The sequence below is a fragment of the Colius striatus genome, chromosome 7 (assembly GCF_028858725.1).
Source record: "Colius striatus isolate bColStr4 chromosome 7, bColStr4.1.hap1, whole genome shotgun sequence".
Taxonomy (NCBI): domain Eukaryota; kingdom Metazoa; phylum Chordata; class Aves; order Coliiformes; family Coliidae; genus Colius; species Colius striatus.
In genome coordinates, this window is record NC_084765.1 from 19,483,193 (window position 1) to 19,501,577 (window position 18,385).

The window sequence follows — 18,385 nt, forward strand, 5'->3', positions numbered from 1 at the left end:
GTGAATAGAAGCAAGTTTTTTCCCTATTTATTTTTCCCTTGGGAAGGTGTAGGACGGCAGCCTGTTCAGCTATCGCTTTCAGTTTTCCTTGCAAGAGATCAAATGTGTTCAAGCCTTTCCACTTCTTGAATACAATGCAAAACAGCAATTTTTCCCTAACCTATTTTCAGATTTCACAATGAGACTGTAAGATGGAATGGGCTATTTCTTATCAAAGCAGAAAAGACTAATTGAGTGCATTTACAGTAGGCTAATGAAGGTTGTGTTACATCATCCTGCTAATTCCTTTCTCTGCTTTAACAACATAAAAAAATATATACAGTAAAGATACAAAATTGTGTCTTTCAATATTCTGACTAATTTTCTTATACTAAAATGAACTCAGTATAAAAATATTTTTGGAAAATGTTTGAGGTGAATATTATTCTGTAGCTCCTTTTGCATTACTGTGAATATATTTTATGTCTGAAATGTTTGTTTGTGAGGCTTTTTGTATTATAATATTGCAACTTACTTGTTAATTAAACAATTTGCATTATGTTCTGTTAAAAAATAAAAACCATGAAAGCACTGACCTGTTTTCCTGTGGGTCTTTATTTTAGCACACAGAAGTTGATAACTCACATAGTGTAATTTAGAAATCATATTTTAAGTGGATAATAGAATACAGAACAGCCCAGGTTTGAAGGGACTCCTAAAAACCATCTGCTTGATCTAGTACCCTGTCCACTGTAGTCTTTAAAACTTCAGTGTTAGTGACTCCACAAAGTCCATGGGAGATTGTTTTTGCTGTAAACAAATTCATAAAATTCTCCCAAATCAAGGTGGAACCTCACCATGTACAGGTTGTACCCTTTGCCCCTTGTCCTCTCCATGTGGCTCCTTGTGAAGAGAGAGCTTCCATCCTCTTTGTAGCTGCCTGTTAGGTACTGGAAAAAATGTGATAAGTTCCCTCTGACTCTTCTTCAGGGTGAAAATATCCAGTTCCTTCAGTCTTTCCTCACACAGCAGATTCTCCTGCCTTTTGATCACCTTCGTGGCCCTCTCCAGTCTGTGTTGTGTCTTTTTTGAATTGTGCAGGTTGGGACTGGCCACAGCAGTCCAGAAGTGGCCTGAAAAGTGCTGACTAGACCAGGATGATCACAGCACCATGTCTGCTAGTAATGCCCCTGGTGGATGCAGCCCAGGATCTCCCACACTTGTCTGGCTGCAGCAGCTGCTGACTCAAGTTGAGCTTGTTGTCCACCAGGACCTCCAGATCCCTTTCAGTAAGTCTGCTCCCCAGCTGCACAGATCTTCACCTGTAGAGCACTCTTTAGTTGTGTCACCCCAGGTGCAGGACTTTTTGCTTGTCTTTGTTAAACTTCATGCAGTTCTTGCTAGCCTGTTAGTTCAGCTTGTCCAGGTTCTCTGTAAGATGGCTCATTCTTCTAACATGTTCACCTCACCACCCAGTTTGGTGTCAGTACCAAACTTGGTGAAGACACTTTCAGTCTTATGGTTGAGGCCATTGATGTCGAACAGCATGGGGTCCAATATTGATCTCTGGGGGACCCTACTTGTGACAGGCTGCCAGCCTGAGTGCAAAACATAGACCACCAATGTCTAAGTGAGGCCTGTGCATCAATCTCCTACCCATCTGGCAGACTACCCACCCAATCTACAGACAGAAGATGTTATTTTATTGTAGAAGTTGATCAGGTTAGTCAGGCATTATTTGCTTTTGATAAATTCATATTGGCTTTTCCTGATTGGCTTCATTTGGCTTGTAACAGTTTCCAAGAAGACTCATTCCGTTATCTTCCCAGAGACTGAAGTAAGACTAAACTGATGTTTAACGAGACTGAGTGCCTGCACTTAGGCCACAACAACCCCATGCAACACTACAGACTTGGGAATGTGTGGCTGAAAAGCTGCCCTGCGAAGAAGGACCTGGGAGTGTTAATTGACAGCAACGTGAGCCAGCAGTGTGCCCAGGTGCCCAAGAAGGTCAATGGCATCCTGGCTTGTATCAGAAATAAGGTGACCAGCAGGGCAAGATGTCACCTTGTACTCTGCACTGGTGAGACTGCACCTCAAATACTGTGTTGAAATTTGGGACACTCACAACAAGAAATTATTGAGGTGGTGAAGCATGTCCAGAGACAGGCAACAAAGCTGTTGAAGGGTCTTGAGAACAAATCTGATAGGTGGCTGAGGGAGCTGAGGTTATTTAGCCTGGAGAAGAGGAGGCTGAGGGGAGACATGATCACTCTCTACAACTACCTGACAGGAGGTTGTAGAGAGGTGGGAGTCAGTCTCTTCTCTCCAGTAATGAATGCTAGGACAAGAGGAAATGGCCTCAGATTGTAGCAGGGGAGGTTTAGATTGGAGAGGAGGAAGACCTTTTTCACTGAGAGGGTTAATAAGCATTTAAACAGGCTGCCCAGGGAGGTGGTGGAGTCCCCATCCCTGGAGATGTTTAAAAGATGCATGGATGAGGTGCCGAGGGACATGATTTAGTGATGAGCTTGGCAGTGTGAGATTAGTTGGACTTGATGATCTTAAATGTTGTTTCCAATGGAAATAATTCTGTGATTTTATGATTCTAATGAGCCTGTAGTTTCCTGGTTCCTCATTAGAGCCCTTTCTACACCAGTGTCACATTTGCTCTCAGCCAGTCATTAGGGACATTCCCTGATATCTATAACTTTTCAAAGATTATAGACAGTGACCTTGCAACAATGCAAGTCAGTTCACTTAACACCTTGGGGTAGATTTTGAGTTGAGTCCTTGCAAGAGGCCTCAGAACAGCCCTTCTGCTACCACAAGTGGGGCATGTCATAGCTTTTTGACCTACTGGCTATTCCAGTAAAGAGAGGCAAAGAAGGTATTCAGAAATTCTGCTTTCTCAGCATTATTAGTGACTAGTTTACCTGCTGCATTTAGCAATGGACCTATGTCTTCGCTGTGCTTCTGCTTACTGCTCATGTATCCAAAACATCCTTTCTCATTCTTGACATCTTTGGCCAATTTAAATTCCAGATAAGCCTTAGCCTTCCTGACCGTTTCTCTCCCCTATCAAGTTTCTTGTCATCCTCAATAGGTATTTGACCACCTTTCCATTACTGATATGTTCTATTTTTTCCTTTTAAGTACACTCAAATGCTCATTGTTAAGCCAGGACCATCTCTTGTTCTGCTTTCTTCTTTTCCCTTTTGGGAAAAAAAGATGGACTGTTCTTGTTCTTCCAGGACATTGTTCCTGGTACTCACTGCGAGTTACTTAAGCTCCTTTCTGCTGGGAATCCAGAGAATCCCTCAAAGCTATGCTCTGAATGTATACTGAAGCTGACTCACCTAAAATCCAGAGTCTTTGTCCTGTTGCTTGTCTGCGGCATGCTCAGCAGGATCTTAAAGTCCAAATGTTATGCTTGCTGTCATTAATAGTCATCCAGGGCTGTCATTAGTGGTTTTCTTGTCAAGTAAGACTTCTTAGCTTGATAAGCAGTAAATGTAACAAGCCACTGAGTTGACAGGTCCAGCACTTGTAGGAGGAATGTCTCAGGGCATTGCAGGAACCCAATAGGTGACCTGTTCACCACTGTCTTGTTTTCCTGACAAGTGTCTGGGTAATTGAAGCCACTCATGAGGACCAGATATTGTTGACTCAAGACTTCCTTGAGTAGACAAAAGTAAGATTTCACTGGCCTTGTCATCCCGATGGCAAGGTTACCTAACCTGGGATCTTCTTTGGTGACAATCCCTCTAATCTTGATCCAAAGGCATTCTGTGGAACTTTCATGGTCTCCATAGCTCACCGCCGTACACTCATGTTTCTCTCTTACATAAAGTGCAACTCCACCTTCCCTTCTCCCCTTCCTATTTTTCCAAAAGACCTTGCAGCCATTCATTGTCTTCACCATGTGAGTTTTTCCATCACTTGTGACAACTCCAAAGTACTTCCTAATAAGGCCTCCTAATTCCTCAGAGACCTCAAACTGCCGGGAGGGCTTGCACAGACACCAGCTAGCCAGGGTGTCTGGGCTCCAGCTGAATCCTGCAAGTGAGCAGAGCCCAGTAACTGGCAGTACAACCCCTTCCTGCACACCTCTCTACAGGAACTGCTGCGCTCTAATCTAATGTTCAGTTAATCCATTTTAACCTTCATTCTAAAATACAGTTTAAGAAAAATGTGTGCTAGTTATTTTTGCAGACTTCATTCACCCAGTGATGCAGTCCTGTGTAAAAATTACAGTATTTGCCGAATGTTGGTTTCATTGTGATTTAAATGCAAAGCTATAATTTAATAACAGGAATCTTTGTCTCATGGCTCATAAGCACATTTTAAGAGCTTTGAAAGCTACTACAGAATTTCTGAGTTATGATAATCATGTTTTCAAATCATGAACTAACATTATTTTTAACATAGGTAATGTAGGTCCCATAGTTTTTAAAAAGCAGGGAATATTCAGATTGTTAAACAGTAAAACACAAAATAAAAAAAGGTTATTTCATGTGATGTAAGAAAAAAAAGATTTCATAAGGCATGATGCATCTTTATAGAGCTGGTCACATATCTACTTTTGGTAATTAAGAGCCAGTATTATAGGTGTATGATTTTACACTGAACGTGAAATGGAGAAAAAAAATGCTTCATATCTCTATTGCCTCTAAATAATAGAATCTTCTCAGCTTTTGGTAACCTTAGAAGCTGTTCAGCAGAGGACAGGTAGCTGTCATCAGCTGCTTTTCACATTTCTCATCAGTGGGTAGACAGCAATTCCTTCTGAGATCTTGCAGGAGCAGGAATAGGTCCCTTGTGTTTGGTAGATGTGGGAATAAAGAATTGGCCAGTCTCAGAGTATGAGGCCGATTGCTGGTGAATGAGGCAATGTTACAGAATGCCAGGTTGTGAGTGTGAGAAGCACCAGAGTGAGAGTGGGAAACAGGCGAAGCCTGAAGGTCAGCAAGATGTAAAAGCAAAACCAGATATTATGTAACTTTGACAATAAACTGGGGGTTCACATACAGCAGAGCAGGATTTGCTCATGGCAATGCTCCCCCTTCAGCAAACTGGAGTGGGTTTGGTATGTTTCAGTGCATTGCCCTGATGCCTGCTGGCCCGAGAGTGGTAGGTCAGTGTGAGCTTCCACTGAATCTGTTCTTCAAAGGAGGAGGAAGTCATTGGTGAGTTAGGAATTAAATGGAAACTTAAGCCAAAAACCAACTTCCTTCATGCAAGCATCATAATTCAGAACTTGGGAAAGATGTCTTTGCATCTAGAAGTCCTGAACCAGCCCTCAGAGTCAGAGGTTCTCACCTGTTGCAGGACTCAGCCAGAGTTGCTGCCTCCCAAAAGTTGAGTTCTAACCTTAGCAGGAGCTGAGCGCTGAGCTCAGTTGCCTCCTACAGAGCTGAGATACTGTAGCCATCCTCCACTTGGCCTACAAAGAGGTTTGCTGGAACACTGGATCTCCTGGAACTTCAGCAATGCCTCTGCATATAGACACTTTGCCCAAACAGCAGTGGTCTGGGGAGTGGCAGTGGGGTACGCCATCTGTGCTGATCCACCACTGTCAGAACTGGAAAACCTCACAAACGGTACTTCTTAGAATATTTCAAATCCCCAGTGCTCTTCCCAGACAAACCCTAATCAAGAGTCTCTGGTTAAATCTGACTTCTTTAGAATATGAAGCTTGTGTGATTGCACTGGCTAGCAACCTATCTTTGATAGCTTCAAACCTATTGGCTAATTTTTAACCAAATGGTACAGATACTCCGGTAAGTTTTAAACTCCTGTAAGTTTTATGAAGCTGGAATCAAGACTGTTTTTCACCTGTTCTCACGCTGTTATTGATGTGTACAGTAGGTAACTTCCCTGAAGTTTTTACTCCCTTGTTTCTTTTTTTATACACAGTTTAAAATCATTGTGCTTCTTGAATCAAAAATATTTTTAAAGATATAAGATTATTTAACAAATAATAAATGGTAGTCGCAGATTTCTTTTGCAATGATATATGTTGTGTGAACAATTACACAGTGGATGATGTAATAACAGGAAGTTATTAGTTGATAGCAGTGTAATTCAAAAGAAAAAACAGCCCTTCATTCCGAAAGTTTAATACTTAGCTCTATTTGACACTGAGCTGCAAGTGGTAAAATGGGCTACAGATTCACTCAGTGAAAATTGCCTACATTTTACAAAAATTACAAAATGGGAAAATGGGAAGAAAACAATAGCAAAGGCTTTGGAAGGATGAAGGAAATGACCCTTCTCCTATTGCTATGTTGTTTGGCTTTTTTTAAAAAAAGTTCTCTGCTCTGCATAAAGAAGCAGCAAGTTCTGGATGTGTGAGGGAAAGACAATCAAGAAATTTCTCAAAGAATAAACAGCTCTCAAAATGATAGTCACACACTGAAGTTCTATGTCATCAGCTAATTGCAAACATCATCTTCAACTTCTCTCTGCTTGGGCTAGTGATGAGCAGCTGAGATGCAAATGCTGAAGTGTGAGGTAACGCTGTCAAACAGAAAGAAAAATTCTAGACCATTTTTCAGCTGTGTGACAGTGTCCTCATTTGCCACCAAAATAGCATTAAAGCTTCAGATCAGTAAAGCAATACATAGTCTTGTTGGTAACTGGATACTCAGACTTATCAGTGACTGTGTCCTGTCAGAAAGCCTTGTGTTCATGTTCTCTGTACTTTGTTATGGTGAATCTCTGTCTTCATGGTTAAAATGCTGAGCTTAAAAATCTACAACTGTTTCCAGTGATCAAAAGCCACAAGTTACTGGTGTCATTGACTGGTGTTAGTGGTCCCCTGGTAGATATTGAATTAGATTCAAAGACAGACATCTTCAGACTTCTGCAAAGAATAATTTCTAGTTAGCTAGACAATGACACCCCTCAGTAAAGTATTTGTTTTTGTAATGTCAGATTTTCAGTAGAACTACTCCAGTGTATGGGAAACAGATGTTTGTCGTAACTTACCTCCCAAGGCTAGAACTCATTGCTATTGCTTACAAAGTGCTAGAGATTTTGTGTACATGCCTGAGGATAGTCTTAAATTACATATTCACGCTTGATGCTACCTGAGAGGAAGGAAAAAACTTCACTCCTTTTTCAGGGAGATGCACATCACTGTCCGACTGCAGTGATTTTAATATTTTCTTTTTAATATTCATTGCTGAGTTGCTGAAATCAAACCTGGCTAGAACAACTTCAACACACAAATACAGGCACACATTTTCCCACTTCATTCACTCTTCTCAGTAAGCTTGACACTGAGGGGAGCCACTGCAACTCCAGACTTTCTAAAATATACTGCAAAATCCACTTTTATCCAGTGATTTTCCTGAACGTTATATAAAATATTGATTGTTTATTTTTTTGTTACTTAAAAATAAAACAGGTCTTCCTACTCATCAACTGTGTATAAGGGAAATGCCTGATACACCATTACCACTTGTTCTCAAAATTAAATTTCATGAGGCAAAACCCCATTTTTTCCTCCAGCCCAATGTTTCAATATCATTTGTTTGATACATATTATCATTTCCTTTAAAATTCAAAGCTTTTTACTCTGGCTGAAAATAGAATTCTCCCCTGTGTTTTCATTTAATTATTATGAAATGCAGTTACAATTCTAGAACAGAGCATTTGTTGTTGTCTGAGACAGCTGGTGGTAGTCCTGTCTCTCATATTTCTATTCAGAGACATTTGTGACAGTTTTGTCATCTTTGCTTATTGTTCTCTTGGATAAATTTTAGTTTAGCTTCACTGTGAGCTTGTCTAACAGTAAACCTCTGGTGAGTACCAGACATAATCCAACAGCTACTGAAAACTGCTTTACTCCTTTACAATTAGCCAAATAAGAAATAAATCAATGGAGGAATTAGTACATTGAAGAGTCACTTCAATAAGGAAGAAAATTATATAGTCACAGAGATGGGCATTTTTTAAGCTAAGCTAGAAAAGGCAGGCTTTAGGCTAATTCTATCCCTAAGCAGTGAGATGCAAATATTCTACAGAGCAATAATAAAAAAATATCAATAGCATTCTTGACAAGGAAAATGGAGGGAATGAGAACATCTATTGCAGGAACGACTGATACAATTATTTAATTGACACTAACCTAAAGACAGATTTAGAGAAAAAGTATGGTGGGCAAGTGACGTACTTTTGAGTACAGAAAAAGGCTTTCTTTTGCATCTACCTGTGGTGGAGGTGAAGACATCATTTTACTCTGTAATTTGACAAGAATCCTAGAAGATGCAAGAATTGTGATGAAAAGTTGCAATAAAAGCTACCGGTTAAAGTACATTGTTTCAAATGCTTTTTTACAGGAACAAGCTGTAGTCAAAGGTAACGGAATTAACACTTAAAAAATATTACTTGAGTGCAAATTTTGACAAGTTGATATAACCTCTGTGGTTTTACTCAAAGAAAACAACTTGTGTCACGGAGAAGCTTCAAGTTTCAAAAATTACTTTTGGGGAGTTAATAGTTGAAAGCCAGGAAATTTCAGGCAGAAATGCTTTTTTGATAAAGGAAAGAAAAAAAACAGTTTTCAAAAAGCGTATTGATGTTTTCCAGATCCATCTAGTCTGAATTGCTGGGGTCATGCAACGGCTGACAGAGCATCCTCAGCAAATGATAAAAAGCATCAAATGAAATCTGGAAAGATGAGCTTCCCATTTACGCGCAGTAGCATTTAAGAACTGTATAAAATAAACTTTATTTGGGCCGTTTTTGATCAGAGATCCAATGATCTCCAGGGATGAGAGAGTCCCAGGGATGGCCAGGTGAGCCGGGAGCGCGAAGTGTCCCAGACGGCTGCCCAGGCGCAGGCAGCGCCGTTGCAGTTGGATTCGCAGCCGCGACCCGCGGTCCCCGACAACCGCCGACTCGCCGCCCTCCCTCCGCAGCCCTCCAGCGCGGCGGATGCGGGCCCGGGCCGGGCTGCGGGGCCACAGCCCTTCTCGCCGCTCGCCAGCCCGCCCGGGGCCGCCGGCGTCGGAGGAATTGCCCAGGCTGCCACCGCCCTCCCGCCTACGTCGGGCTTCCGAACGACCTCTAATTGAGTTGTTGCAATTTTTGCCTTCCCTAATGCAGAGAGATGACCCGGAAAGGCGGGGGAGAGGAGGTGGGCGGCTCTCGCCCCCCCACCTGGGCCTCCTGGAGGGCCCCTCCTGCGCGGCCGCTGCAGCTCATAAAGCCCGGCGGGAGGCGCGGACAGCAGCGGCTCCGCGCCCGCGGCCGTGCAGCGAGCGCGGCGGAGCGCAGCCCGACCGACCCTCCGCCGGCTCCGGGAGACGCGGCCGGGAGGGGCCGCCGCCCCCCAGCTCAAGGTACCCGCTCGCAGCCTCTCTCCCGGCGGGAATTTGGGTGCCAAGCCGGTGGCCACGGCCGCCCTGCCTTGCGCGAAGAAGAGCCAGCCGCACATCCCGCTCGCGGCGGGGACGCTCGCACGCCCGGGGGGAACCGAGCCTGGAGGGCGAAGCAGGAACTCTGATCATTTACTCCCATGCGGTTTCTTTCTAGATGCAGAGGGCCGCTGGTTTGCTGTTCCTGTCGTTAATCCTTTGTGCCACCCTGGCAGAAACATTGGGGCTGGCTCTCTCAGTAAGTACCAATTTCCCACGGAAGACCTTGTCCATGGGGCAGCATCCAGTTTCCATCTGGCCAGTAACAGAAAACCTTACAGTGATAAGAACTGGTTTTTAGACACAGGGCTTGGACAAGATGCAATACTCCCAAAATCCCGTTTTGGGCAGTAAACAGGTTTCTAGTTAAGAATTTGGGGCTTTTGAGCATTCTCTCCTTTGTAACAATAATATGACCGAAGGGAAACAAAGAGTGTCTGGTTTATAGACCAAAATGGCATGGATGTCCCAGCTGACTCAGCAAAGGGGGAGTGTGTATGGACTTTTTTCTTTTTAAGTATAAAGAGACTATCACGTAAATTCAAACATAGAAAAGAAACCGTTGCAGTTTAAGGTGATTATCAGGTGGTAATATAAACCTGGAGTAGAAAGTCAAAATTCCTGCCTCTGAGGTGGGATTTGTAGTTTCACTTATATGGTGTGAAATCTTCACACCACAGGGATGTCAATAGCAAATCCATTGACTTGGATGGGGCAGGGGCAAGAGTTCACCATTAGTATTTGCTTCAATGTTATCTGCTCTTATTTTTTTTACAATATTTAGTAAAATTGCCCTCAGAAGGCAGTCTCTGCTGAGAGAATGTCCCTTTGGGTGCTGTTTGCTCTAAACTGTGTAGTTCATGCAATAACGTAGTTGTATTTTGTTCTTTAAGGCAAAAGAAAAAAGGGGCTGGACTTTGAATAGTGCTGGTTACCTACTGGGGCCGCGTAAGTCACACATTCTTCTGCATTTTTTAATCTTGCTGTAGTGTGCTATTCACTTTTCTGACAAATACAGTAATTTTGTCTAAGCCTGCCAGACTGAAGAAACTCATTTGGGAGAATACTTTAGATATGTTAGATGCCTATTACACGATTGAGTTGCCTTAGTTAACAGCTGTTCTTTTCAAAGACGAGAGTTGTGATGTATTATGTGCAGAAGCATACCTGATCAATCTCTGTGCTTCTGAACTGTAATTTTTATATGCAAATACTTCTTCCCCCTCTGCAGAAGTGTTACAAAATTTTATACCATCTTAAATGACAAGATAAGAATGACAAAATGTGACATTTTGGCACTTCTTAATTTATTTCATTTAAATCTTTTTAAAAATGTCTTCACTACCTGGGTTTATTATACTACTATTCAGGGTTTTTTCAGTTAAAGCAAAAGAAATGAAAAACGTGCAACCTCATGACTGTGTTAACAGTTTACTATGTGGAAAAGTATTTAATGTACAATGTGTTTTGAAACACAGAAACAACGTTGGTTTGCAAAGATGGAGAATCACAAATGCAGATGATGAGTGGAACACAGTGCTAAATTGTCTCTAATACCCGTCCTTTTAACATAATTTGTTGTTAATGTAATAACACTCACTACCAATGTTCGTATATTTTCAGTCTCGGTAATAGCTGACAAACATTACAGATATTTACTGTGACTCTCTTCATACCCTAAAGGATACCTAAAAAGGATCAATGCATGTTAAACTTATTAACTGGTTCTGTAAATGTCTGGAAGTATATTTGCCCTGGATCGTATCAAAGCAAATTGGCAAAGATACTCTGGGAAATGTACTTGTCAAAGTGTCATTCATCTAAGACTGGATAATAGGAATCATCCTTTGTTGCAGGTCATATAAATCAGCTTTTACTGATAAAGGAAATGCCCATTGCAATGGGGAGAGAAGAGGCACCAGGGGCATGTAAGATAGTTTACATGAATAACCTTCAAAAACTATCTGCAGTTTTCTTTTAAGCAAAGTCATCAGTAACTTTTCCAAAAATAGAGGAAAGAGCAGCATAACCTGCTTCCCAAGTTATGTGTGAATGCAGAAACTTAGGTTTTCTTTATGACTTCCTCTGAATTCAGTACTAGCTTCAGTAAGTGTGTAGTACAGGGCTGGGTCTGTAAATTCTATCAATCGTATGCCCAATTTCAGAAGTTATTTTATTGTGACACATGAATTGCTTCGTTGTCATTTTGTACATCAAAAGTGCACATCATCTTTTCTTTGAAACCTATGAAAGTGAACAATATAGCAAAGGTTGTTGTTCATTAACTCCTCTGATTTTTAATTTCTCAGATGCGGTAGATAACCACAGATCTTTTAATGACAAACATGGTTTCACCGGTAAACGTGAAATACAGTCTGATGATGATGTTAAAGCAGGTAATGAAATTCTAAGAGCCAGTAATGGTCGATGTGTTTTTTATGTTTAGTAATTTATTTACTGTTAACTACCTAACTATAGACAAAAATATTCCTACACTTTAACAAAAATCCTAATAAACATATCAAAAGAAGAAAATGAAATTTTTCCATTCAGTGTACGTGGCTGTAGTTTAAAACATCTTGGTACCTAGGGAACAGTATAATAATTATGTTGCTTTTAAAGTATAATAGATCATATTACTTTGACTAAAGCTAGTTTTTTTTCTTTTCACGTGTTCAAACAAGTATTTCAAATTTTACCTTTGACACTCAAGATTATTTTCAGCAGTGAGCCATAAAAGAATCTTTTAATAGGGAAAGCTATAGAAAGTGGCAAATATTTTTTGGTTTATTCTGTTACTCCAGCTGAAACTGGATCTCAGAACTGTGTGACAATGTTTATGTTGCAAGAATCTTCACTACTTAAAAAAAAATATATATAAATTCCTTGTTAAGTCTCAGAATATTTCTTCTATTTAAGCACGACGGATTATTTTCATGAAAAGATTGATAACCTGGTCAAAACTGAAGTTGACATATTTTGAGGCTGCATGTATCAGAATTTAGAAAATGGCAATTAAAAAGGCACAGCTTTGTTCTGGATTCTTCATCCGAAGCTGGGCAAGAAATGTCTAGACTCCCATTACAAAGAGAAACTGGCACTTTCAGGATTTTTTTTGAACATCTACTTTAGGATAAGATGTAGAAATTTCTAGAAAAATCTGCTTCTTTCTCCTGAGGAGAAAGGAAATCTGCTGCAGACATCTCAAGTGAGCTGGGATGCATCTTGCTTTTAGACTGGCAAAGAGGATAGACAGATTATATATATATATATATATATATATATATATATATATATATATATATATATATATATATGTCTCCATTGGATGCTGCCAGAGTCATCATCATGCTGTGGGGAAGCAAATTCCAAGCCCTAGAGCTCTCACAGGCTGTTTTAAACTCACCCTGCATGACATAAATGACTTTAACACTAAATAAATTCATAAATAAGGACAGGTGCTGAATTACAATTTCATTTACATAATTACTTTGTAAATAGAAGAGTAACAATGTATTTCTTAGTTGTTACATTCTCAGGATTACTGCCCATTTGGTGGTTTGGTTATTTCTTTGGTTTGGTGGTCTGTTTTGATTTTTGTAAGAAAAAAGCAGGGGGGGCAATAAAAAAGGAAGAACCTACTTCCTCAAATACATTTTAAAAGTATGTTTTTCCTGTTAAAAACAATGTGAAAAGAAGACGTTGGTAAGCTAACAAGGCAGCTCACATTGAGTATGTCACAATTTCTGGATATATTAAAGTTCCTTTGCAGGAATAGGATCTATAAGAGTTGGGGAACTCCTTTGCCAACTCCATAATTACAAGTAAACCCAACCAAATTTGTCTGAATCAGACCCAGAAACTACATAACTGCCTCTGTTATGAACTTTATTTAAGATGCTCTTCTCTCACCAAAAGTTTCCTTTGAAGCTCCAAAGGAGATTTGAATATAAAAAAATGACAGAATTATTGTTTTAATTGAAAGTGAATGATTTTTTTTAGTTGAATTCTGCTGATCAAGGTATCTTACAGCTGCAATATGCATATACATTATTACTGTAAAAGAATTCATGCACAGCACTGCTCTCTGTCCTTGAAGGAATACTTCAAAATCCACAAGCTCTCCGTATAACCTAGAAGAACTTGTAAACTGTATTAGTTACATAACACATGTGGGGGGACTAATCCATGAGCATAACTAGGAAAATTTTAAATTCCAAGAGTATAACTCTTTCTTTACTAGAGTCTGCAAGTAATTGACTTCACTGAATTAAGGTCATTAGCATATATTAGCATAAGGTCATTGAGCATATAGCAATACACATGTAGAATATGCTCAAGTCGCTAGAGAAAAATATTTATCCAATAAATACCACGGTGGTAATAAAACCTATAATCATCATGATTAATCATAACAAAAAACCATCACAGGTTAGATGGGAATAAAATTTAAATTAAAAAGCAGCTAAATGATACAAGTATTAGTATTGCAAATGGTAACATCTTTGTGTCACTTCAAAGACTGGAAGACAAGACCTTTAGATGCACATTTCTTAAATGCTTTTTTAAAATGCTGGTTCTCTGTGTACCAGAAACACGTGTATCCCTTACAACTCCCCATCAAGATTTGTTTATTAGTGCTGCACAGATGTCTGCCTTCTGACCTGTATGTCACTGGAAGCCTAAACCTTCCCCAGAACTCCCCCAACATGCACAGATGCAAAGTCACTTAGTCAGACTATTTTCTGTGACTAAACACACCCCCTTGATAACATCGAGGGACATTGTTTTCAGTGATGCAATAATGGACTGTCAGTCATGTATCAGTAGCCATCTGTTCTGTATGCAGAGAACTAAAAAGCTTAGGGAAATTACCTACCATTTGTTCCCTAATATGGAACTAGTCTGTTGATAAAAAGCAAGATGTCTCCCTTTTCCTTTTCTTTTTTTTCTTCAACAGGCACAGACAGCATATTTCTCAACCTCCCAAAGTACAGTAAGAAGCTCTCAGAGAGCTTGATAAATTGGGCTATCTAAAAAGCATCAAAAGGGCTATTTCCACAAGATCAGAGAGCAGCATGTTGTATTAGATACATATGCAAAACCAGACCTTTCTGAGCATTTTGTAAAGTCCCAGGCCTAGCTTTTGGGCTACAAATCACCTCTATATCACTTGATTAACTTGTTGGGAACAAAGTCAGAAGATGAAATTTTTGCAAAGCTGATGAGTTTTGCTAAATTTACCTTTCCCTTCTGACTCAGGCTAGCACACACAAAGGAGAGAGCTGAGAACAGAGGAGAACTCTTCTGCCACAGAACTCATAAAACCTGGAAGACTATGACCATTAAGGTGTCAAAGCAGTTCCTGTGCAGCAATAGCATAGAAAGCTGGGCAATTTTGATTCTGAGAATTGCCATTACATACCTCAAAATAGCTTTGTTCTTCCATGAAATGAGGTTTTCCATTAAGGCTTGTAAGAAAAAGCAAAATTCAGATATCTTTTATTTTTTTCCAATGTACTCATAAACTTAGCCACAATGTCACACACAGTAGATCTTTATACCACTTTAAGTAACAACCAACTTGTTTTATAGGGAATCTTGGAAGACCAGTGGTCGATGAAAACACTGTGCGGACAGTAATTGAATTTTTGACTTACTTGCATCTTAAAGGTTAGTGAATACCTTTTTGATCTTTCAGCCTTACCAATATGAAATTTACTGACAAGACAGGGCTTGAATGTACAAGCATGCAAGACCTTGAGCAGCATCTCTTGGTGTGGCGGAGGAACTGTCAATTTCCTTTTAGTGCACTTAGGAATAGGTCTGATATGGAGAGTGAAGGTAGCCCTGCCAAACCTGCAAGGTCAGTATCTACCAGGGCAGTGTTCTAATACCATTTGATTACTTTGGGCCCTGTGGAAATAATAACAGCTACCACTAAAATTATATGGACCCAGCTTTTAGAAAAGTTGAAACTAAAATACAGTCTGATTGGAGGGAAGTTAGTATAAAACAATCCGGTAACAAATTAAATAAGATCTCAACTTAATGTGAAGAACAGTGGAATTTCTGAAACACTTGTTGGTGACAAGAGAAAAACATCTCCCTTTCTGCAGGTGTTCTACCATAAAGTCATGTCATAAAATTGCAACACCACTTAACTGAATGTTGTCAAATAGCTTGAAATGCTGCTAATAAAGACTCTGAGGAGGCTCAAACCTGTGACAGTTGTAAAACTGAGCTTACAGCTGATTCTGTAAGAATGTTCTCTATTGTTGCATTACATGAAGAAGAAATATGACTGCTTCTGAGGTTTCATTAGTTTTGCTTTTTTAAAAAAAACCCCACAATTCTGAGCTTTTAAAAACCTCTTTATCCCTTCTAAAACTGTCTTAAAAATGTTAAAAAAAATTATACTTGTGAAGAAAAGGAACGAAAAAAGACTTTTACTGCAATTTTTTGAGGAATTCTCTCTCAGAAAGCAGACAATTCAATACATCTGTAACATATATTCTTGCCTCTGTATCCAACAAATTATAGATTTCTGGCAAGGCTGTGCTGTGAAATAGTAACAAAACAATGCATGTTACATTTGTACTTTAACTTCATTATTAAAAGAGACTTTCAAGAGCTCTGTTCACTTTTCTAATACATAGGAAACAAAATTCTAGATCTCTTGGGTATCATTTTCTAAATGTTTTGTATCCACTCAAGTGAAATAATTCTTACTACTGAAAATATCAACTCAGTGTTTATTGAATCAACTTTACATTTGAAATAAAACCACTTTGTGGTTAGTACTAAGGGCCTGAGATAACTTAAATATATATTTGAAGTAGATTATTAGAATGTGTGTTTACTGTGGACAAAGCAGGAGCTTCTTTGTTTTGTCACTGTGAAGAAGGAGCCATAAATACTCCTTTACCCTGGTATGTGAGCCTAGGAAGTAAAACCAATAACTGGGCAGAACAGGAAGAGTGTAGAACATGCTGAAGTGAAGCATGCACTCACTGATGAGTAGGTGGTAATTTGTGCAGTAATATAATGTGCATCTCGTAGAAATGCAAATTACTTGTTCCTTGGGGTGAATGAGCAAAAAAGGCTGTATACTCTAAGTAACATAATTCCTTGTTTAAGAGAGTGATGACAAACAGCTGTTTTTATTCAGAAAAGATAGTATTATTGTCAGTCCTCATAAAAAACGGAACTCCGGATCATATAAAATGGGTTTTCCCTGAGGTAGTTCTTGTATGGCCAGATTCCAAAAGCCACAGAATGTTATCACATTATCTCAATATTTGAGTGGTAAAACCTAGAAGAAACTCTTACACAAAACCAGAACTCTAGATTCAGGGGGTGAAAAACATGCTTTAGAGGTAGAGGCACTTTAACGGTTTTTCTCTCAAATAAAACTTTGCTCCGTTAAATATATTGGTTTAGATACGTTCCTTTGAGGACAGGCAGAACACTCCCACTCACGGGATTCAGATTCAGGGAGTGGTTGTTCAGATTAGACATATATTTTGATCTGCCAAGATAGTATTTTAACTGCTAAGAAGTGTCTTGGTGATAGCTAAAAGGGGCCTTCAGCTCATTTTCTTGGAAATTGCTCCCTCCAGCTTTAAAGGTTTTCTGTATAAGGCAGGTTACGGGATAGCAGCCATCATGGGAAAAGATTAAAACTTTTGAGATGCTGGAAACCAGCCATATCAATTGACATAATAAAATTGATTTAATTTCATTGTCATTCTGTCACTGCTGTTTCTAAAAAAGGTAGCACTATAGCAGGGAGTTATTAGCATTCAAAAGAAAAAAACAATAATTTATGAATTAAAGTATGAAAAGTTCAAGGATTTGCCTGATAGCTGAGAGGAGAAAAACATAAAAATGTGTCCTATTGAAACTGGATTTCATTATTTAATTGCTAAGATTCATATGCATACTTACATAAGTGTTCATTCTGTTTTTTTTTTAAATTTTTGCAGAAGTGGGAGCACTTGACAAACAACTTTCACCAGAGGACACAAACCAGTCTTGAAGAAGAATGCGTTTTCATTTTGTTGTAGTGTAGGTTTAGATTGAGTTCTAAACAAGAGATCCAAATGAGAAGAAGATGAGAAGCATCATTTGTATTAATCTCATAAATGGTAAACAGCATTCTGCCATGTGGCTTGTTTCTTTCTTTGGGTTTTTTTGTTTGCTTTTTTTTCCTCTCTTGCGATGTTATGGTGAAAATTTTTGCCTTGGTTAAAATTTTTCTGTAAATGATAAAATAAAAATAAAGAGCAACTAACTTGTTTCCTTTTAAAATGAACTACATACCAGCACACATTACGTTATACAAAGCCCAAGTTAAATTGTAAGTTGACATTGCGTCCATACTCTGCAAAATTACAGTAAAATAAAACATAAATACTAAGTATTGAATACTTTGGCTAAGTAAGAGAAAGAAGAACGGTGACTTCAAATTCCTGCCAGACTCTGTAAGTCTTTTGAAGTCACAGATCTGTCTGCACTACTTCACTTCATGGAAAGCTTACTTCCTCTTCATATTTTCATAGATATGAAATAAACCTACATCCAGTTTAAATTTCTTATTATTTGCCTGTGATACATTGACCACCGAGGGGCACCTTCACACAGTACGAGTATTCACACAGTTCTGGACAGGTAACAGGTTTGCACAAATCCTATGCCTATTCCTATGTGACCAAGAATGCTGGAGCTGTATTCTTTAATGAAGAAGCCCTCCCATCTATTCCAAGATTTAAAAACCACTTTATTTTATGAGATGCTTTAATCTGAATCCAGGCAAAGCACTTGAATACATGCTTAATGCCTATGAAAGAGCTCTGAAATGCCAGAACCTGAGTGTTAGGTGAAGACACAATAAATGTCATATCAAGAATGAGGAAAGGTTTGAGGGGAAACGGAATCTTAAAAGGTTTTGCACATTTCGACGACTTTCTCTCTGC

At 39.3% G+C, this 18,385-nt stretch overlaps 1 protein-coding gene across 1 annotated transcript; it reads left to right on the forward strand.

Moving 5' to 3' along the window:
• Nucleotides 1-9,238: 9,238 nt before the first annotated feature.
• Nucleotides 9,239-17,689, forward strand: GAL (galanin and GMAP prepropeptide). Its single transcript, XM_062000147.1, has 6 exons — nucleotides 9,239-9,332; nucleotides 9,526-9,606; nucleotides 10,301-10,355; nucleotides 11,717-11,803; nucleotides 15,003-15,080; nucleotides 17,396-17,689. The coding sequence occupies exons 2-6, from the start codon at nucleotides 9,526-9,528 to the stop codon at nucleotides 17,446-17,448; spliced, it is 354 nt and encodes a 117-aa protein (XP_061856131.1). The 5' UTR covers nucleotides 9,239-9,332; the 3' UTR covers nucleotides 17,449-17,689.
• Nucleotides 17,690-18,385: the final 696 nt, after the last annotated feature.